General features: G+C 43.9%; 1 protein-coding gene across 1 annotated transcript; it reads left to right on the top strand.

Moving 5' to 3' along the window:
- Positions 1-3,494: 3,494 nt before the first annotated feature.
- Positions 3,495-22,497, top strand: ARF4 (ADP ribosylation factor 4). The gene is made up of 6 exons (XM_066614898.1): positions 3,495-3,816; positions 9,805-9,885; positions 12,518-12,627; positions 19,112-19,183; positions 19,620-19,745; positions 21,269-22,497. The coding sequence occupies exons 1-6, from the start codon at positions 3,750-3,752 to the stop codon at positions 21,353-21,355; spliced, it is 543 nt and encodes a 180-aa protein (XP_066470995.1). The 5' UTR covers positions 3,495-3,749; the 3' UTR covers positions 21,356-22,497.
- The last annotated feature ends 327 nt before the right edge of the window (positions 22,498-22,824 follow it).

The following is a 22,824-nucleotide window of genomic DNA, read 5'->3' as shown; positions in this document are numbered from 1 at the left end:
GCGGTACGCAGGACCTGGTTAGAGATGTAAACGTTACTGAGCCATTGGGGAACAGTGATCATGCTGCGATCCGTTTTGACGTGCACATTGGGGGAAGAATACCAGGCAAATCTCTAACAAAAACCCTTGACTTCCGACGGGCGGATTTCCCTCAAATGAGGAGGCTGGTTAGAAGGAGGTTGAAAGGGAGGGTAAAAAGAGTCCAATCTCTCCAGAGTGCATGGAGGCTGCTTAAAACAACAGTAATAGAGGCCCAGCAGAGGTGTATACCGCAAAGAAAGAAGGGTTCCACTAAATCCAGGAGGGTGCCCGCATGGCTAACCAGCCAAGTTAGAGAGGCTGTGAAGGGCAAGGAAGCTTCCTTCCGTAAATGGAAGTCTTGCCCTAATGAGGAGAATAAAAAGGAACATAAACTGTGGCAAAAGAAATGTAAGAAGGTGATACTGGAGGACAAGCGAGACTATGAGGAACGCATGGCCAGCAACATTAAGGGGAATAATAAAAGCTTCTTCAAATATGTAAGAAGCAGGAAACCCGCCAGAGAAGCGGTTGGCCCTCTGGATGGTGAGGAAGGGAAAGGGGAGATAAAAGGAGACTTAGAGATGGCAGATAAATTAAATGAGTTCTTTGCATCTGTCTTCACGGCAGAAGACCTCGGGCAGATACCGCTGCCCAAACGGCCCCTCCTGACCGAGGAGTTAAGTCAGATAGAGGTTAAAAGAGAAGATGTTTCAGACCTCATTGATAAATTAAAGATCAATAAGTCACCGGGCCCTGATGGCATCCACCCAAGAGTTATTAAGGAATTGAAGAATGAAGTTGCAGACCTCTTGACTAAGGTATGCAACTTGTCCCTCAAAACGGCCATGGTGCCAGAAGATTGGAGGATAGCAAATGTCACGCCTATTTTTAAAAAGGGAAAGAGGGGGGACCCGGGAAACTATAGGCCGGTCAGCCTAACATCCATACCGGGTAAGATGGTGGAATGCCTCATCAAAGATAGGATCTCAAAACACATAGACGAACAGGCCTTGCTGAGGGAGAGTCAGCATGGCTTCTGTAAGGGTAAGTCTTGCCTCACGAACCTTATAGAATTCTTTGAAAAGGTCAACAGGCATGTGGATGCGGGAGAACCCGTGGACATTATATATCTGGACTTTCAGAAGGCGTTTGACATGGTCCCTCACCAAAGGCTACTGAAAAAACTCCACAGTCAGGGAATTAGAGGACAGGTCCTCTCGTGGATTGAGAACTGGTTGGAGGCCAGGAAGCAGAGAGTGGGTGTCAATGGGCAATTTTCACAATGGAGAGAGGTGAAAAGCGGTGTGCCCCAAGGATCTGTCCTGGGACCGGTGCTTTTCAACCTCTTCATAAATGACCTGGAGACAGGGTTGAGCAGTGAAGTGGCTAAGTTTGCAGACGACACCAAACTTTTCCGAGTGCTGAAGACCAGAAGTGATTGTGAGGAGCTCCAGAAGGATCTCTCCAGACTGGCAGAATGGGCAGCAAAATGGCAGATGCGCTTCAATGTCAGTAAGTGTAAAGTCATGCACATTGGGGCAAAAAATCAAAACTTTAGATATAGGCTGATGGGTTCTGAGCTGTCTGTGACAGATCAGGAGAGAGATCTTGGGGTGGTGGTGGACAGGTCGATGAAAGTGTCGACCCAATGTGCGGCGGCAGTGAAGAAGGCCAATTCTATGCTTGGGATCATTAGGAAGGGTATTGAGAACAAAACGGCTAGTATTATAATGCCGTTGTACAAATCTATAGTAAGGCCACACCTGGAGTATTGTGTCCAGTTTTGGTCGCCGCATCTCAAAAAAGACATAGTGGAAATGGAAAAGGTGCAAAAGAGAGCAACTAAGATGATTACGGGGCTGGGGCACCTTCCTTATGAGGAAAGGCTACGGCGTTTAGGCCTCTTCAGCCTAGAAAAGAGACGCCTGAGGGGGGACATGATTGAGACATACAAAATTATGCAGGGGATGGACAGAGTGGATAGGGAGATGCTCTTTACATTCTCACATAATACCAGAACCAGGGGACATCCACTAAAATTGAGTGTTGGGCGGGTTAGGACAGACAAAAGAAAATATTTCTTTACTCAGCGTGTGGTCGGTCTGTGGAACTCCTTGCCACAGGATGTGGTGCTGGCGTCTAGCCTAGACGCCTTTAAAAGGGGATTGGACAAGTTTCTGGAGGAAAAATCCATTATGGGGTACAAGCCATGGTGTGTATGCGCAACCTCCTGATTTTAGAAATGGGTTATGTCAGAATGCCAGATGCAAGGGAGGGCACCAGGATGAGGTCTCTTGTTATCTGGTGTGCTCCCTGGGGCATTTGGTGGGCCGCTGTGTGATACAGGAAGCTGGACTAGATGGGCCTATGGCCTGATCCAGTGGGGCTGTTCTTATGTTCTTATGTTCACACGGTCCACCTCTTCAAAGAACCACTGGAAGTAACTGGGAATGGCATCATTGCCCATTACTTCTGGGTTGGGAGGCAAGATGCAACATGACCAGAGGCTCAGGGTGGCTGGGAAGGCTTTTTTGAGCATGGAAAAGCAGGCTTTGGAGCTCTGCCCACTGAGCGGAGCCCCCTATTACTGTTGGTTGTGTTGCATTCCTGGGCTTAATGCCAGGCAGCAAGGATCCAGTGAGTGTCACCAGACACCGTCTCAAGTACCACTGGTGGTACCCGTACAACTGGTTGAGAAACAATGGCATTTTTAACCACTGTGCCGTGGCACAGTAGTGTGCCATGAGTGGTTTGCAGGTGTGCCACAGGAATTTGGGGGAAGGTCATTTATTAGTAGGGCCAATGGGGATGTGAGCCCCCCACTGGCAGCATGTTGTGCGTTGTCAATTGTCAAAAACTTGATGGTATGCCTTGACCATTTTAGTGCCTTGCTGGTGTGCTGTGAGATGAGAAAGGTTGGAAATCACTGGTATCACTTCAAAATGCATGCAGACACCTACACAACTGATCACTCACACACACACATCACCCATCCACACACTGCATTAGCTATCCACACATACTCCATCACCGATCCACACACACATACCATCACACAGACACACACTCCATCACACACACACATACCATCACACACACACACACTCCATCACACACACACATTCCATCACCCATCCCCACAGTTTAACGGTCTCTCAGGGCACGTGCTGCTGGGAGGAACGAACCCTGCCGCCGGCTTCCCCAGAGCTAGGCCCCTGGGGAGACTCCCATCACGCACTGCAGCAGAAAAGACGGCAAGGGACGCTCAGAGGAGGAGGAGGTGGCGGGGGGGGGTGAGAGCTACTACGCTTCCCAGCATACACCGCGTGTCTTTGCTCTCTCTGAGGGGCAGACGCCGAAGTCTCCCAGAACTACAGCTCCCATGGTGCGTCGGGGTCGAAAGCCCGAGCCGCTGAGGCTGGCCGTGGCAGCGGGCGGCTGGGAGCCGTAGTCTTCCTGTGCGCCTCACGGTCCCGGGCGAGGGCTGCGCGTGTGGGCGGCGCCGCGGTGAGGATGTGGCGGGCGTGACGCGATTCTGTCCGCGTTGGAGCCGGGGCGGCCGTGACGTGGCAGAGAGAAGAAAAGGGTGAGCGAGGAAGAGCGCGCGCAAGGCTCCCTGGACACGGCGCGCAGCCTCTGTGAGGAGACGCCGACGCCGCCAGCCAGCGCCCCTCCGGCAGCGAGGAGCCGACGGCAGAGACTGAGGAGGGACCGGGCAGGCCGCCGCCATGGGCCTCACCATCTCCTCGCTCTTCTCGCGCCTCTTCGGCAAGAAGCAGATGCGCATCCTCATGGGTGAGTCCCGCAGGCCCGCGACCCCGCCCGGGCAGGCTGCGCGCTTGTCCTCGCCCGAGGGGCGACCGGGCAGGGAGCGAGGAAGGCCAGCGCCGCGGCTGGGGGAGGAGGCGAGGCGAGGCGCTTGGGCTGGGCCTCGGCAGCCGGAGGCAGGGGCCGGGGGTTGCTGCTGTTAGCAGCATTTACGTGCCGCTTTCAGGCTCCCAAAGCGCTCTGCAGAGGCAGTCGGGCGGCTGATGCCTCCCTGGCCCGAAAGGGCGCACGGTTTGGAGAGGTGCGAAGGAGCACCAGCAGGCAGCCGCTGGAGAAGACGCTGCTGGGGGGAGGAGGGCCTGCTGCTCTCCCCCGGTGAATAGAGGAGCACCCGCTTGGCAAAGAGCCCCTCCCCCACTGAGCAGGGGTTCGGTGGGGCCTGGCCCCTCTCCTGCCACTGCAGAACATCCCCAGCAGATCCCTCATGGAGAAGTTTCAGAACCAGAGGATAATTTGGAAGAAGGGCCTTCTGCTCTTCGTTCAGGATGTGGGTTTCGCTTTCCGTGTGATGGGCTTCCTGTGTTTCAAAATTGAGCCCGGTGTCTTCACACTGATAACTCGCTCGTTTGCATACGCAAAGATCTTGAGGTTTTGTGGGTCTGTTTTTGTTTTTTTAACTACTTTAAAAAAAAAATTATTTTGCTTTTCTTACCTAAGAATTCAAAAGTGAGTTACAGTATCTGGAAAAAAAAAGCGAGGTCTGTATTGAGGCTGTATTTTAGTTTGCTGTGGCCCTTTGAATTCAGCCATTTCTGCCCAACGTTGCATATACATAGGAACAGGGATCAAATATGAATGCAGCCCTCTTGCTGTCTTGTATGCTCCCAGGGGCATTTGGTGGGTTACTGTGAGATACAGGAAACTGGACTAGCTGGGCCTATGGCCTGATTCGGCAGAGCTGTTCTTATGCATACACCTGTGGGCCTGACAAAAATGGGTTAATGGTTGTCTTCTCCTTTTCTGCACCTTATCAAAATGAAAATAGCTGGTGTTGCTCCCGTGCTATTAATATTTCGAATGGGGAACATCGAAGCCTTCAGCATTAACAGCTTTTAATGTTTTCTATCTTTTGTAAGGGAAAATACATTAAATTGAGGACTGAAATTGCTTTTCTGTACTGAGAGGAAGAAACTGATAATTCCTATGTCAGAGTTCAAGACTACACAAACTAACATTTGAGATTGCATAAGTTTGTGTAAAACTGCAGGATATATGCCTTTGATGGCCTAGTATGTTTAGGATTTTCCTGTAATTATAGTATCTGTTCTGAAATACTGGTTTTGAGTGATATTTTATTTATTTATTTATAGAAGTATTTATATACTGCCTTTCTTTGGTCATCAGATTTCTCCTCAGTTAAATAATCAGAACAAGTGTGCTTGGAATTTCTTAATCTTACTGTGGAAGTGTAATTGTGATCTTGGAACGGAAAATGTCACAAATGTGTCCTTTGTCTCATCATCATCTCCTTGCCTATCCCCCACCTGGTTAATAAGATGTACTCTTACCTTGCACATAGAGTTTCCTGATCATGGATATTTGGACATAGCAGCGTTCCTATTTCAAAAATGCTAAATTTGTAAAGGATCGTTCCTGGCTGCTCATTCCTTGTTTTCAGTCTTCCTGAACCATTATGGTAGGAGCTGAGATTAGAAATGGATTGTTAGAATTATCTTTGGTATGATAGCCAGCATACTGGCACTTCCCCCAAAAGGTTCATTTTAGAATTCCAGTATGATAGTTGAGGTGCACTCAAACATTTGTGTGTGTGTGTGTGTGTGTGTGTGTGTGTGTGTGTGTAAAAAACCCTGTGTTGGCATGGTGCTTGGACTCAAATTGCTGTAAGTAGAATTTTAAAATCTTGTTCTAGGATTGTAAGTAGAATCTTGTTCTAGGATTATTTCTGTGTGCATGCGTGTCTGAAATAGTACCTTCCAAACTGCCACATTGCAGCAGAAATACTGTGTCTTACAGTTGGGGATTGGATGGTGTACTTTGACACTGATATGGATTCTGTACAGAAACATGTTGAGGACTATTGTATAAAACTGCCTTCGGGCTATGTGTATATGAAACATAAATGAATTTTGTATTTAGATTTGGACCCCATCCTCAAGATCTCTCGTGTATATGCAAGTATTTTGAAATATGGAAACATTCGATATCCAAAATGCTTCTGATCCCAAGCACTTTGATGAAGGGATGCCCAACTTGTATTTAATTTTCTCATACAACAGCACACAAAACATGCTTCAGGTTTACAGAAGCTATATTCTGTGACCAATGCTTCAAGAATTTCAGAACCTATAGAAACCACGCAGGGCAACTGGATGTCTCAGAACTGTACTTGCAATCACTAAACATCCTTGGATTGCCTCCCACAAATCAGCTGGTGCTTGGCTCCTTTATGGCACTTACTAATGTTACTGTTTAGGCTGGAACCATTACTTATATAAATAAGAATATTTGGATTATATTGGACCAACTAACTTTATGAAGAAATAAAATGCATTGGTTGTTTCAAGAATTTGTTAAAGCAGTTATGTAAAAAAGAAACTTCCATCATTATTTAATTCCTCCTTACACTTTCACCTGGAATGTGTTCAATCAAAATTGGTAGCTCTCAACACTTCAGTGCATAGTATCACATTTTGATTGTACTTCATTAAAAGTGACAATGTATTAAATAAGCAGCTGTATTTTAGTCGACCCCACTTTGCTTTGTCTTAATCCAACACATGACCGCCTTAGTGTTACTTGTCAGTACATTTATAAAACTAAAATTGTTACAAAAAAGGAAACTCTGATCTCTATTCATCCCAATGCCATTCCCTTCCCACTGAGGAACTCTTCGGAGGTAGTTGCATGACTACTCCAAGTGATATCTTATTTGTATCTAGTAGAGGCACCTGTTGAGATTGGTGGGATAAACAGACAGTTCATTTCTGTCTGTAATGCAGCTTCTTACTATGAGTCTGCTTTTTGCATTTAAAATATTTATTGTACTTTTTCACTATTGGTGATCAGAGTGGTTGAAGCATCCTGGTTTGTACTTTCTGTTTGGATACCCTGAGATGTAGTTAATTTTTAACTAGGAAACTCTATATTTAATGGTTGCATGAAAATTAGATGAATTTTTTTATCCAAAAAGATGCTATCTCTTCTCAGCATTCTTGTGCTTAACAAAATAATTGAAAAACAAAACTAACCTTAAAAATCTTTTATTGGTATATAATGTAGGCCAGAGCTATTCAGACTGACAGCTCTGGCCTCTGTCCCCTTAAGGGGTGGTGGCAGAAGGAAGGGGAGCTGCACTAGCTAAAGGGAGCTGCAGGGATTGGGATGCGCTCACCAGTTCCTACAGCAGCCTTCCTGGGGTGCGGGGAGCCCTGCGCGAGCATCTGCAGGGCTCCCCAGCCTTCTAAAAGTGAAAGCGATTGCACTTCACCTCTTCAAAACCGGAGGCCCCGCTGCCTCCCTCCCCTCCCCTGTAAGGACTTACTGCAGTCTTCAAACTCCCTGAGAGTTTGAAAACAGCAGATGTAGGCTATAAGCCAGTGGTTCTCACACATTTAGCATCAGGACCCACTTTTTAGAATGAGAATCTGTCAGGACCCACTGGAAGAGATGTCATGACTGGAAGTGACATCATCAAGCAGGATAATTTTTAACAATTCTAGGCTACAATCCTACCCACAATTACCAGGAGTAAGTCCCATTTACTATCATTGTCAAAAGGCTATACATAGTAGCTTGTTAAAAATAGATTCGTAACATCTCCCCAAATGCAGTTCCATGCCATGGTAGCATCAAGTCTAACATATTAAAAAATAAAATATTGAAATGAATGGGGACCCACCTGAAATTGGCTCACGACCCACCTAGTGGGTCCCGACCCACAGTTTGAGAAACACTACCATAAGCTGAATGATGTCTCTTTTTTTGCTGTCTGTGCCCGGAATTTACTGTTGTCCTATCTGATCCCATTATCTTAAGTACCTCCAACACAGGTGGCATCAAACCTGACCCCACCCCTTTTGGTCCCACTATGTAGAAGTTCCCAGGGAAGGTGGGAAACTTCATGCTCTTACTGACTGGCAGCTTACCAGCGTTGCTGACAAGGTGAACAGGAGCCTGCCTGAGATAGAAGCTGATCCTCCAGACAAAATTGGCTCAGGCAGCAGAGATGGAGCTTTGTGAGGAGGATCAGCTTCGCGTGCCACTATACAGCAGCTCAGGTACCACCAGTGGTATTCATGCCACTAGTTAAGAAATTGCTGGTCTAGAGTGAGAAGACAGTCCCTGTCTTGAAGGCACTTGGTCTAAAAGACCCAAAGACGATTACTACTAATTTGTCATACTGAAAAATTAACATAAGTGATTCAGAATACCATTTGTAGAGTTTGGTTAAAGAGTGTCTCTGATCTAAAATGGTATCAAGTCAAAAATTTTAACTGTTCTAGAGCGAGAATGTTGCAAAGATATTAATGGCCTGTAGTGTCACATCTCATTTTTTTGCACATGATTATCAGCACTCATAAGTGAGAGCTGATACATAGCAACAAATCATGGTTTGGATCTGTGTGAATGAACATTTTAAGAATCTTCAGGATTGCATGGTCTCTTTTCTTTATGTGCAATAATTTCCTCTGTTCCTAAATCTTGTTTAGTGGTTTGTCTCCATGGGGAGAGGAACATATGCGGGTTTATCTAGCACACACTAATGAACATTTGACAGTGCAAATAAGTGTTGATTGTAGGAGAGGAGTGTTAAATACATCTGTCTTCATCATGCTCAAGAAAAGTTCTTGTATGTTTTTCTCATGGAGTCGAATAGCTGAACATGGCTTTAGTTTGAGGCAAATAATATTTTGACTGTCAGACTTCTGCTTCTTTTGCCAGTCTGGCTACTGGTTTGTTTCTGAGCAAGGATCAGGATGCTAGCATTGCCCTTTTAAAACCCTTTACAGCTTAGGACTGGGTATTTGAAGGGCTACCTTCTATATGATACTACTCATCCCCTGCAGGAGTTCTGGAGGAGGTCTGGTCTAGAGGGTTGAACCTCCATTTGCCTGAAGATAACATCCGAAGGTCGCCAGTTCGAGGCCAACGGCACCGTGTAACCTTGAAGCAGCTGACAAGCTGAGCCGAGCTATTCCGTCTGCTCTGAGCGTGGGAGGATGGAGGCCAGAATGTGAAGCCAGATCAAGAAAGAAACATCTGAATGTTGTGGTTTCTTGAAAGATAGAAACCTTCTTTCAAATTGTAAAAATCCCTACGGGGATTTAAAAAATGCCTGCCTATGTAAACTGCCTTGAATAAAGTCAAAGGAGAAATCTGAGGACCAAGAAAGGCAGTATAGAAATACCTGTATTATTATTATTATTATTATTATTATTATTATTATTATTATTATTAGTCGTCATGGGGGCACCAATAACCAAGGTTTGGTTGGGAGCAATGAGGGGAGGAACCTTCTTTGAAGTTGTACCTTCTTTGATTCCTTCCCTCTTGGCCTTCTAGCACAGGCTAAAAGCCTGTTTGTTTCATTTTACTACCTTACGGTTAGCCACTTTGAGTGCTTTTGCAATAAAAGGGAAAAGTGAGATATAACATGGTTTTTGTAAAAATTGTTTGCCCCATCTCTGCAATCCAGCACTGGAAACCAGAGGTTTGTCCTAGATCTTGATGTGTGAGGGTTAGAAGATGTGTGCAGACACAACAGTTATAAAGTTTTGCTCACATAGCACAAGCATCTGACATCTGATCCAGCCCTGAGAAATGGGAGTATGAGAACTTTCTGCCCAGTAAAATGCTTTTAAAAATTAAGGTCTAAATTAAACATTGCTTGTTTTCAAAATGTTTTGCTGACCTGTTATCTATAGTTGAAGATATACAGATTTTATACAGAGCATGCTTGTTTTATTAGACTAATAATAAATTCTGTTTCTCTAGTTGGTTTGGATGCTGCTGGAAAAACGACCATTCTGTATAAACTGAAGTTAGGAGAGATTGTAACTACAATTCCTACAATTGGTAAGAAAATAGTGTGTTCTTTTTTGCAGATAACTATTGTGAAAACAATTTTTATTCAGGTTTAACAAACCAAAAACCTTTGTAATTTGGAAGGACTGAAATAGATTGGAGTATAATTTCTAGGTGTGTTCTCATGCTGTGCAAATGATGCATATTGCTTTATTTCCTAAACTTGTATGAGAAAGATATCCTTACTTTAGATATCAAAGTCTCCTGGGTCCAGCGTGTATGTCCAGAGTTGAAGACAAATGAGCCCAGAACAGATTTAGTAGCTTCTACCACTTGCTCCTAAATCAGTGGTTTTCAAACTCTTGGGGAGAATTTGAGCAGCTCTAAGTTCTTGCAGGGCAGCTGGGTGGGGAGAGGCACTGGGCGCAAGGCAAAGACAGTGGATCCTGAGGATTGCACCACTTGGGGGCTGCAGGGGCTTGGGCGCACTTACCTGAGCCTCCTGCAGCCTCCCCGGGGTGCAGGGAGCCCTGCGTGACCTTCTGCAGGGCTCCCTGCAGCTTCAGAAGTGAAAGTGGAGCGATTGCGCTCTACTTCTGCTTTAGCGGAGGCGGGGCGTGATTGCTCCACTTTCACTTTCAAAGCTGTGGGGAGCCCTGCAAAAAGTTATGCAGGGCTCCTCACACCCCCAGGAGGCTACAGGAGGCTCGGGTAAGTGTACCCAAGCCCCTGCAGCCCCCCTGAGTGGCACGATCCTGGGGATTGCGCAGCTACCTCCTCCCTGCCTCCTGGCTGCCTCTGATCCTTAAGGAGGCAGAAACCAGGGCCCACAGGCTGGGGCGTCGTGATGCCCCAGTCTGAAAAGCCCTGTCCTAAGTGGTGGTGATAGAAAACACACCTGTTTTCCTTGGTATATAATTGCATAATGCAGTGTTATTCAAACTGTGTGGCGCAGCTCTTTAGGGAGGAGGCAGGAACTCAAAAGGGAGGTGTGGGATGTCTTCTTGGAGCAATACAGTCACACCCCTGGGCAGAATACCTGTAGTTTGTGCTTTTTTTTAAAGCAGAAGAAACGGGAGTTGCTCAGCTGTGAGAGTGGCTGTGAGAGTGGCCACCCTCTTCTCCCTCCACGCCTTCTGTGTTCGCTGCATGTTGTTTTCAAACCTCTTCAACTCAAACCCCCAGCTGGCAAGTACCGAGCAGGCTCAGGTTGCAGTCCTTAACCCTCCATGATCCTTGTCTGCTTGGTTCCTAGTTCCCACCCTGCAATCGCTTCTCATCAAAGTGAGATCTCTCTTTTCAACCCCCTTCTTCTTCCACTCCCCCCTTTCGATCTCCAAACCTTCCTGCTTTCCTCCCCCTCCCCAAATAAAATGCTTCCTATTTTACCAGTCACCAGGGGTCTTAAAGTTGTTTCCATGCAGTTGGCAAAGGGGGGGGGGGGAGAGAGAGAAGCACACACTTTACTTGGCCAGGAGCAGAAAAAGGGTACTGTTTTTGAAGTGATTTATTAATCTTGTTTGACTGAAGAGGAAAGGCTGTATTTTAAAAGTGATGAATCTTGCTATTTGAAGGGAATACGTATCAGCCATTGATGAAGTGATTGCCAGCCCAGTCCTATCCACACTTTCCTGGGAGTAAGCCCCATTGACTCTAATGGGACTTACTTCTGAGCAGACATGCATAGGCTTGAGCTGTGCATCTCCTAGTATAGGAAACAAATCAGCTTCCTAACCAAACCCTTATCAGCTCTGATATATTTTTGTGGTCTATTTTTGTTTTCCCCACCAGCTGCTGGAAAAATTTAATTTCATTAAATTAATAAAGGGTTCAATCCTATCCAAGGAGAATGGGAGAAATGACTAGTTGGATTGGGGTCCACAGGGGTTTGTGTGTTTAATGTTGGTCAGACTGGTTGTTCACAAAGTTCATTTGATAAAACAATTCTATTGGCATGCTTACAAAGTTTAAAAAAAGAGTCCTCCTGGACCAGACAAAATCTACCTACTCCAGCATCCTGTCTCCAACAGTGATCAGCAGCTGATCATTTATAAACCATGTATATTGCTGTTTATTAAAAATATATTTTTAAGTTCTGCTTTTAATTAATGATATGATTAATATAATTAATATTAATATAATTAATATATATTTAATATTTAATATTATATTATAATAAATATAATATTATATTTAATATATTTAATATAGTTAATATTTCTGGCCACTTCCTGTTTAATGATGCCACTTCCAGCCCTCAGGAACATGATGGGGAGTCATGGCCAACAGCCACGGGGGTCAGGGGAGCCACTGGCTGGAAAAGTTTGAGTACCACTGGCATAATGGCTTTCCTTGGTATATAATGCCAAATGCTATAAAAAAAAAACCAGGGAAACGCCACAAATAAAATATAGTGTGTAAACAAGTTATTTCTGATACTACTTCTAAGGTTCTAGAAAGCCCAGATATTTGCCGAACTTGAGTCTGATAAATGAATGGACGATGCTATAGTTGTAGTTCTTAATGATTTGGTTTACTGTATATTCTTTTGTTCTTTCAGAAAGTTCAAAGCAGTTTAGGTGTTCTTGCATGATTGGTGGGTTTCCATCAGCCTGGCTTTAGTGTTGTTACAGTACTGGATGCTCATTTGCCTAGATTGTTGTAACTTATCTTTTTTCTTTAGGTTTTAATGTGGAAACCGTAGAATATAAAAACATCTGTTTCACTGTTTGGGATGTTGGTGGTCAAGATAAAATTAGACCACTTTGGAGGCATTATTTTCAGAACACCCAGGTAAGGCCTGTTACCTTTGCCTGACAGTCTGCTTTAAATTTCTTATTTGTAGATTGTTCTCAACAGCTTTTCCTTTAAGGTAGGGGTTTCCAAACCCCAGTCTGGGGGCCAGATGTGGCCCGCAGTGAGCCTGTATCCAACCCATGGCCAGCCTCTTGTCCCCTGAAAGCCTCTGGCCCACTTGACTGAACATGACCAGAGCTGTGCTCTGATTGCATCTGGAGGGTGTTCTGAGGACCAGAGAGGCTGAGTGAATGAGCCCACTCACTCATTCATTTATTCATTCATCTAAGTTCCATCTCTAATTTATTTATTTATTTAAATTTTATATTTAAATTTTTTTCCGACCCTCAGCACTGCACCAGATATTTCATGCGGTCCTCTGGCCCAAAAGTTTGGAGACCCCTGCTTTGGCAACTGCATGATGTTGTGACTCATTGCAATGTTGCCTTCGAATGTTCAGCATTGTCATCATTGCTGAACTTCTGGGTCGACAAGCTCTGTGGAATGTGTTCAGGAGGGTTGGGAGATGCATGGCTACACTGCTGTGCACCTTAGAGGGAACACTGGTAATAAAGTTGTACTGTTTTTAAAAACTCTGTGCTAAAATCTTTAGGATAACTTTATTTTCCAGGATAATTCCTCCCAGTAGTACAATATGACACTACTTCTCAGTGGTAATGCTCTTTGTTTCAATGAGCAGTTTTTCTAAGACCATTAAATATGGTTTTGGCATAGATGGTACCAGTACCATGCTTTCACTCTCTGAATGATGAATGTCTTGCTATATTTCTCATGCTGTACACTGTGTATAAAATGTCTGTACCTATTGACAGAAGAACAGTGAAGTTTTTTTTGTAAATCTCTGTTGGCAAGGCAGATGCCATTGTAGATAAAATTCCACCGAGGATCTAATCTTACGTCAGTTTTACTTCCAAGGAAGAGAACACTGACTAAAGCAGGTAATATAGGAGGTGTTTCCTAAGGTACGCAGGGCCCTGACAGTTTACTGTTGTAAAGGTGACAATCCAGTGAAATGTGACTGGAAGGAAATCAGCTCAGATGTGTTTAAATTGCCGTACTGTTCTTTACAACTCTTTACTAAATGGGATAGGTGGAGCCTGCAGGGCAAATCAGAAAACTTGATTCAAAGTTCCCAATATATAGATGACACTGGGTATTGGTGAAGGATTACAAACAGCTTGCTAGCCAAAGATAGTAGAAAGCATTACTAGCCACCAGTTCATCTAGCAGCAGAGTAGAATCTTGGAGCACACTAAAGCCACTAAGGACACAATCCTAATCCGCTTTCCTGCACAGACATAAAGACAATGCAGTTCTGAGGGAAGGGAACAAACATTCCATTACTTTGAGGAGGGCTCCATGAGTGCCATCCAACTGCAGGATGCAGCACATGTAATAATAATAATAATAATAATAATTAATAATGCAGGTATTTCTATACCGCCTTTCTTGGTCCTCAGATTTCTCCTTTGACTTTATTCAAGGCGGTTTACATGGGCAGGCAATTTTTAAATCCCCATAGGGATTTTTACAATTTGAAAGAAGGTTTCTATCTTTCAAGAAACCACAACATTCAGATGTTTCTTTCTTGATCTGGTTGCACATTCTGGCCTCCATCCTCCCATGCTCAGAGCAGATGGAATAGCTTGGCTCAGCTTGTCAGCTGCTTCAAGGTCGCACGGTGCCGGTGGCCTCGAACTGGCGACCTTCGGATGTTATCTTCAGGCAGATGGGGGCTCAACCCTCTAGACCAGACCTCCTGCCCACATGTCCCATTGGCACAGCTATGCCAGTGCTGGAAAGTTCGTTAGGATTCTGGCCTATATTGCTCTTTCAGGTAGCATGTGATCATATTCAAACCAGAAACTCATTCTCTTAATCTAGATCTAACGATTGAATTCGGTTTGGATGCAACTAAATGGATGACAGGCAGCTCAAATTGTTCCCTCTTGTTCCTTGTTGGCTTAATTTTTTTATTACCTAATGAGTATTTGGGCCTATTTGAGTACACTAAAACAAAGGATATCCCATTAACAATATGATTAGATATGTATGGAACATGCTGGCATGTAAATATTTGACCCCCACTATACATGCCATACTAATATTATGGGCTAATCCAAAATTGAAGATTGGGAAAGAGTTCTGTCTTTGGAAGTATTGGACTGATAAAGATTGTCCTATCAATTGGTCATTTTTTTTTCATTTTCTGGTTGAGAGCTAAATACGAGGGTCGCCCAGAAAGTAATGCGCCACATTTTTTTTCTTCAACAATTATTTATTGAACACAATGAAACTTACACACAAGAAAGAATGATGTTTCTTCTACACTCCCTATTTTTCCACGTAATCTCCGTCCAGTTCTATGGCCTTCCACCAGCGAGACACAAGGGCATGTATGCCCTGTCGGTACCACTCCTTGTTTTGGTTACGAAGCCATTTCTGCACTGTGCGAATCACCTTTTCGTCATCCTCAAAATGTCTTCTGAGAATGGCATCCTTTAATGGCCCAAACAAGTGGAAATCTGAGGGAGCTATGTCAGGGCTGTAGGGTGGATGGGGTAACACAGTCCAACCCTGTTTAGTGATGTGTTCCGAAGTCCTCAAACTTGTGTGAGGCTGAGCGTTATCATGTTGAATCAAACATTCACCTGGGTTGTTACGGCGCCGAAGTCGCTGGAAGCGCTTCTTGAGTTTGGTTAACGTCTTCACATAAGCTTCAGAATTAATGGTGCTGCCTCTTGGCATCACATCAATGAGTGTGACGCCCTCACACTCCCAAAGCACAGTGATCATGACCATACCGGCGGAAGCAGTTGCTTTGAATTTTTTCTTCTGTGGAGATTGAGGATGACGCCATTCCATCGACTGTCGTTTTGTTTCGGGCTCAAAATGGTGAACCCAGGTTTCATCACCTGTCACAATCCTGGACAAGAACGCTTCCCCCTCATCTTCAAAACGTTTCAGCAACTCAGAAGAAATGTTTTTTCTGAGAGATTTGTGGTCCACTGTAAGACAGCGCGGAACCCATCGTGCACATACTTTTGAGTAATCAAGCGCACGGATGATTGCATCCACACTTCCTTTGCTGATTGACAGCTTCAGCGCCAACTGCCTAGTCGTTATGTGTTGGTCCTCGCGAATGAGCACATCAGCAAGCTGCGTCTTGTCAGGTGTGACAGCCGTGGATGGCCGCCCCGAACGCTGCAAATCTTTGAGCTCTGCCGAACCGCCTTCTAATGGCCTCACCCTCTGTGCCCAGCGACTAACCGTACTTCTGTCGACTGCAGATTCTCCATAAACTGTACACAAACATTTGTGTATGTTCCCAACAGTTTCTTTCTCCGCAGTGAGAAATCCAATGACGACACGCTGCTTGTAACGTACATCACTTACAGATGCCATTTCGAAACACTGCTGCAGCTAGGCTATCTGTCTGAAGAAACCAAAAATTTGTGTGCGCACTCCTGAAAATTCAAATAATGTATATCTAAAGTTTCGCATTCATACCGTTACTGTAGGCTGAGAAAAAAAATGTCGTGCATTACTTTCTGGGCGACCCTTGTATAAGTTGCCGTCATTGGCAGAATAACAATATTTACAATTGAGGTTTTTTAGGGTATAAATTTGACCCAGCAGCCTGTTATCTGTGCCTGTTGTGATCAAATCCTCCTAGTAGTTATAACAGTTGTTGGGGGCAGGCTCTGAATGAGAAGCTGCCATTACCACTGTACATACACCAGCTGCAGGTGAAATGCAAAGTAGTATTAAATGTTCTACACTTTTCTTTGTTTCAGGAAAAGCAGTTAACATGTCTGTGCTTTAGATGTAAATTTAACTTCTAAATTGAATTATTGCTTCATAGCCTACAATTCTGCGAAGCTACCTGCCTTGGAAGTTGCCTCTACCTGTTAGCAGAGACTTGGATTGTGTATTGGGGTGCTCCTGTGCACAGTTTCTGCATTTGAGGATTTGAACACTTGCTGGGCATATCTTTTGTGCAACTTTCTGTAGTAGGCTGCTAAAACTGCTGTCTCCACCTGACCTCTGCACATGGAACAGTATGGCTCAGTGGTGCTAAGAAGATAATCTGGGAATTGCTGTTGATGTGTTTCAGGTTTCTGGGTACTGCGAGTCTAAATGTACTTAGTGTGACTGTACTGTGCAATGTTCCTTATGGCTTCCATTAAAATTATAAGGTTTTTTCCAGTACATCACTAGTCTAATGCATATAGACAGCATTCTTCTGTTTTCCATGCCTAGTAAAGAACAGATTATCTGGGTTTGGGGGCCATGTCTGTTGTATCCTTGCCATCAATGGATCCTTAATTGGTTTGGCTAAAATTCTTGGAACTTACAACTTTGGCAGAAGTTGGAAGATCAACTAAAACGGTGTGCCCTTGGAGATGAATGGATACTCCAGGATTTCAGGGAGCTCTGGGGATTTATAAACCTTCCTGTCTCTGATGTGGTGGACTTGTAGAAACTCATAGCTGTTCTAAGCCACTGACAGTTGTTCCTATGTGTCCTCTGTCCAGTCAATGGAAATGCCTCTTTATGATTTAATAATAAATTATGACCCTGAAACTACAAAGGAGACCAAGCAAAGATGGTAGAAAGCCTGAACCAAGCCTGGGCAAACTCAGATTGGTACTTACCTGATCAACTGTCAGTAGAATTGATTCATGTTCTTGTGTTGTCTTACTAGGATGTCTTGGTTAGTGTGGCACTGAGCCATTACACAGCGCAATCCTATCTTGCGCTGCAACAGGCAAGCCAGGAGGCTTGCATTGTATCCAGCACAAGATAGGACTCCAAAGTGGCTCAACCAACGGTAAGGGGAAACTTTCCCCTTATCCCCCGGTAAGCCACTGCAGCCTCTATGGGTCTCCTTGGACTTGTGCCACCTTAGGAGGTGGCACAAATCAGAGTGGAGCAGCTTGAAGCTGCTCCGCACTGCTCGGGTATGGGGGCTAGGATCCGGCATAACAGCTCGACCAACGCAAAGCTCACTCCCTATGTCGCCGCGGAGGCTGGATTGCACACACCAGCTCAGCAAACTCTCGAAGAGGTACAAACGTGCCTTATGGCACATTTGCAACTAGGGCCTAGGAGAGGGGGTAAAGGGGATAATTTGTACCTGGGACCAGGGTCAGAAAGGGGGCCCAGGATCCAAAGGAGGGGGCCCCAGAAAGTTCCTGAGACCTGACATTTTCCTATCTCACCTAAACTCGCTGCCAGTGCATAATGTTGGGGCACAACCATGTGCATGCAGTGTTAACTGCTGCTGCAAGCCATACACACCAGACTCAGGAAAGCATCCATGACCCTCCTTAACACAGTGTCAAATCTGGGAGGAAACTGGCCTACTACAGTAGCCCTTTGGCTTGTGGATCCCATAACCATGAAGGAGTGTATAGAAGCTCAGGGACCCAGCTGTGGGGCTGCAGCTGCTGAAAAGTTTATTTTGATTCATTCTAGTGTGAGCCTAAATACGATGATGCTAATTTTCTGCAATCTATTTTCTATATTCCAAAAATTTTAGAGAGACTTAGGAGCGTGTTTGGTTTTCCATATTACTTTATCTAGTTGTCAGTGCCGCATGGTCGGGTAGACCTGGGCTCTGCCTCAAGAATCCTAGTAGACCTGAGCTCCAAAGACTATTGTGGCTGTCAGCACCTTCCCCCACCCTATTTAGCCCCCTGTTCTGCCTGCCCCCATTGCCCCCCTTTCCCTTTCCCCAGAAGAAACTTTGTACCCCTTGCTAAAATTCCTCTCATAGGTCCTGTTTGCAGCCCTCCTGGGCCAGTGTAAGGGACTTGCACCGGCCCAAGGGCAAGTCCGAATTGCACCACAGTGGTATAGAACCACACTTGACAGCCACTTTGGCAACCTTGTGAATCATTTTGAAAATAACCTTTTGCATTCATACTGACTGGATGAAATTGTTTAAGCAAAAGGTGATAATATTATTTTCCACTAGATGGCATCCACAGTGATGCTTATGGAAGGAGTTTTAGTGGTGCTGATGGTGCTCCACAGTGTTGCACAACAGTTAGTGAAAGAAACTTTTCAGCTCATGGTAGTGTAATATGTTGCATGATATCTTCCACTGGCACAAGAACTACTGTGGAACAGAGGTAACCTTCTCTGTATAAGAACAGTTTTAAGTGCAAAAGCACTTCTGCTAGTGGAAGTCTTCTCTGGATGTCTTGCAATGTAACTTATGTTCCTGTTGGTTAAAAGTAAATGCAGAGTAAACATTTTTTTTCAGGATGGTGTTTTATTACGAAACAACTTCTGTAAAACTACAATCCAGCTTGATGCTTATTCTTCCTTTCATATGTAACATTTATTTTAAGCGTAAAGAGATCTTGACAATGGTGACTTGTCTTCAGATTTTCTTTGAACAGTGCAGATTTGTGTTTTTCATCAAGGTGCCTAACATTATATCTTTCAGGGTCTCATTTTTGTGGTAGATAGCAATGACAGAGAGAGAATCCAGGAAGCAGCAGAAGAGCTGCAGAAAATGGTAACTGTCCATAATTTTTGACCCAGAAGTTAACAGTCTGTGCCTGATGGTGAAAATTGAGTTTTCCACAACTGATAAAGGGAATATAACAAGTGTGGCAGCTTTAATTTTCAACAGCACTGGATATCTAATGATACCATAGTGATGTGTATTGATATGCATCATTGCATTTATAGATCTGAATTTGTAAGGTCAGAACACTAATGTTCAGTTTCAGTGAAATTATTTTTGCAGCTGTGACTTTAATTTGGTAAGTAGTGCAGATAAGACACATAAGCACAGATGTGGTATTTACTACTTACTCATTAAGCTGCTGAATATGGGGTGGGGGGGTGAGAAACAAAAATATTGTCATTGCTTTCCTTAATTTGTAAAACTTGGTTGACTAAATGGGGAAATGATTAATTAAGGAAATTAACATGACTTCTTCCACCAGCTTCAGGAAGATGAATTGAGAGATGCAGTGCTCCTTCTCTTTGCAAACAAACAGGACTTGCCAAATGCCATGGCAATCAGTGAAATGACAGATAAACTAGGCCTTCAGTCCCTCCGTAACAGAACTGTAAGTACTGAGGATTTTCAGATTCAGTTAAGTTTATAAATGAAGAGTATCTAGGTTCCTAGTATTCTTATATTGATAGGCTTAGTGGTTCTGATTTTATGAAACATGAGTGGAATGGGACTTTCCTACTACTACCACCTTTCACAGCAGCCCCTCCCCCGTAAAAGCTGCCTCTGAAGGCTTGGCCCCTCCCCAGAACAGTTTTATGAACTGGAGTGGAGGCTGCATCTGGACTAGAGTTGGTGGAAATGAGTGAAGCACTGACAAACCCTCAAAAGTTGTAGTACTTAACAGTTTCTTATCTCTACTTTATCTTGAGTATTTTCACAAAAATGTCGAAGTTGTGCTGTTTAAAACTAGTCTGAAGAGAAATGATAAAGACTGCTTCATCAGTCACTGAATTTAAATCTGCTAGCTTCAGAAAAATTGGGCTCATCTTCCAAATTCCCTCTAAGTGGGAAAGCAGATCCTTTCTTGTGCATGGTGTCATGGCTACGTTGCAACATCCCTGGATGCTCTGCAGTGATGTTGCATGTCATTGCTGAACTTTCAGGTTGCTCAGCTTGGAGCTGCACAGCTTACAGGGAAAATTGCTTATCTTCATTGCACTTTTGATGTTTTCTCTTGTTTCTGACAAGGCTAGAACCGTAGCTCAGTATGATGTACACATTACTGAGTACGCATAGGTGGCTGCTTGAGGCAGCAGTCTCCTTGGACCCATCCAATTCAGTCTTAGGCTGTGAAATGTGACACTCACACCCATGTAAGCAGCTGCATGAATCAGCAGATTCATGTCCCTCTGTGCCATCCAGCATCATGGCGGCACCTCTGTTTCACATCTCTTTTGTTTTATGTCTTGGCAGCTTAGCATCCCTGTGTAACCTTTCTCCCCTTGAACCCCCTGGTTTGAGACTTATGTGCCACTACACAAGGGTTTCCAAAGTGTGCGTTGCAACACTTTGAGACAGTGGTTCCAAAACATTTCGACTGGCAGCTCGCTTGACGTACTGGGCCATTGACTGCAGCTCCTCATTTGGGCACCAAACCTATATAGGGGGGTGGATTTCTCACAAGGATTCCACTGCTCCCCTGGCTGGTTTCTGCTACTCCCTGGGGAGCCAAGGCTCACAGTTTGGGAACCACTGGCTTAAGGTGTTGCAGGATGTACCAGATGGCTCCTAGTCCCTGTTCTCCCAGGTACTACCATTTTGGATCTTACAAAATCTAATGAGATTTGGGCACTGCTATCTTGAATTTTGTGAGATTTGACAAGATCCAAGATGGTGGCACCTGGCTGAGCTGGGAAGAAGAGGCTGTTGAGGTGCTGTGACCCCAGAAAGTTTGGGAACCACAAAGATACAGGTTAGCTTTTTCCTTTTGAGGGCTCTGATCTGAGGTTATATATTTGCCTCATGGTGATGAGGAGACATAGAAATACTTTTTTTGTTGGCAAATTCAAAGGGCTGTTGTGCTTTTAAAAGTGACTTATATGATCTTATGTGTTTCATTATTTCCCTCAACAGTGGTATGTTCAAGCTACCTGTGCTACACAAGGAACTGGTCTGTATGAGGGACTTGACTGGCTGTCAAACGAGCTTTCAAAGCGCTAACTGAAACTGGATGACTTTCACACCAGGGACATGTTTGATATAAGTGGTCTAGGCTTGTTACAACAAAATTAGTTTGCATCTTGGTTATTATACAGTATCTGGAACTGGTTTGGGCAGGATATTACAGCATATTTTGTTGCCAATTATTGTTTACCAAGCTTCAGGTTACCAAGGTAACAATATGCTTGGGTTAAAAAAAAAACTCCTTAATTTGAAAAAAGTGTATCTTCTGATTTTTACTTCTATTGTTAGCCTAAATGCCTGAATATAGTTGTGACTTTTGAAATCTGTTTGAATGCTACTTGAGCCCCAATTAAATTATGTGTTAAACTTTCCCCCTCTATTTTCTTTAAGTTACAGATTTCATTCCTTAGACAGTCTGCTGAGTTAATCTAGCATTCCATTATATTTATTTCTCTTATAAAAACACTTCCTAATATTGTTCCAGTCAGGAAAGTGCTCTAAAACACTATTGACGTCTTCTGCACTGAGGAACATTTTATTAACCCTTTGGGTTCTGTCAGCCCACTTTTGCCTTTGTGTGAATTTAAATCTGGTTGGTAGAATATTTCTGTGCTGGTTGCAACAAACTCATTGAAGTTTTTAATATTCAGCAGATTGTCCTCCTTTATATTGTATCTTTTGTTGCATGTTGCTTTTTGGTATCGGCCTGTTTCGCCCAGTGTATAATAGTTCTGCTGAAGTTTTACTGTTTATTGGTGAACATATCTTCATGAAGACAGATTTTGGAAAATTCTTCAGACTCAATGGATTAATTTCTTCATAACCTACTTGGAATTATTCCTAATAAATGATTCAGATGTATAGCTTTGTGTATGCTCCTTGAATCTTAAGTTTGTGAACCTGATACTATGAATGTGTGACAGAATTATTCTTTTTCAATAAACGGAGTTTTTTCTGTACCTTGAACACAAATGCAGATCTGAATAGCCTTTGAATTGTTTCCAATTTGGCAAAAAATTAAGATGGGCAGATAAACATGTACAGTGTAGCTGGTTAATCATCAAGGCTAAAATCTTGTAAAAGTGTTTTGAAGCTGTAAATCTAAATCCTTTTAAGATGTCCAGATATGAAAGTACTAACAGTTTAAAATTGTAATAAAGTACAAACTGCCCAAAGAATGTGTGTCTGTTTCACACTTACTTTGAGAAGATGTCGTTGGTTTGTTAGTAATTTCCTATTTTACTTAGAAAGTAAGAAGAGCCCTGCTGGATCAGACCAACGGCCCATCTAGTCCAGCCAGACAGTGGCCCACTAGATGCTCAGAGAGCACACAAGACAAGTTTCCTGCATCCTGTTGCTGCTCCTTGTACCTGGCATTCTGAGGTAGCCTACTTCTGAAACCAGGGGGTTGCACATACTCATCATGGCTTGTAACCTGTGATGCTTTTCTTCCAGAAATCTATCCAATCCCCTTTGAAAGGCATCCAGGCCAGATGCTATCACCA

The sequence above is a fragment of the Tiliqua scincoides genome, chromosome 2 (genome assembly GCF_035046505.1).
Source record: "Tiliqua scincoides isolate rTilSci1 chromosome 2, rTilSci1.hap2, whole genome shotgun sequence".
NCBI classification, from domain to species: domain Eukaryota; kingdom Metazoa; phylum Chordata; class Lepidosauria; order Squamata; family Scincidae; genus Tiliqua; species Tiliqua scincoides.
Note: the sequence above shows the minus strand (reverse complement) of the source record. Positions and strands in the feature narration are given on the sequence as shown.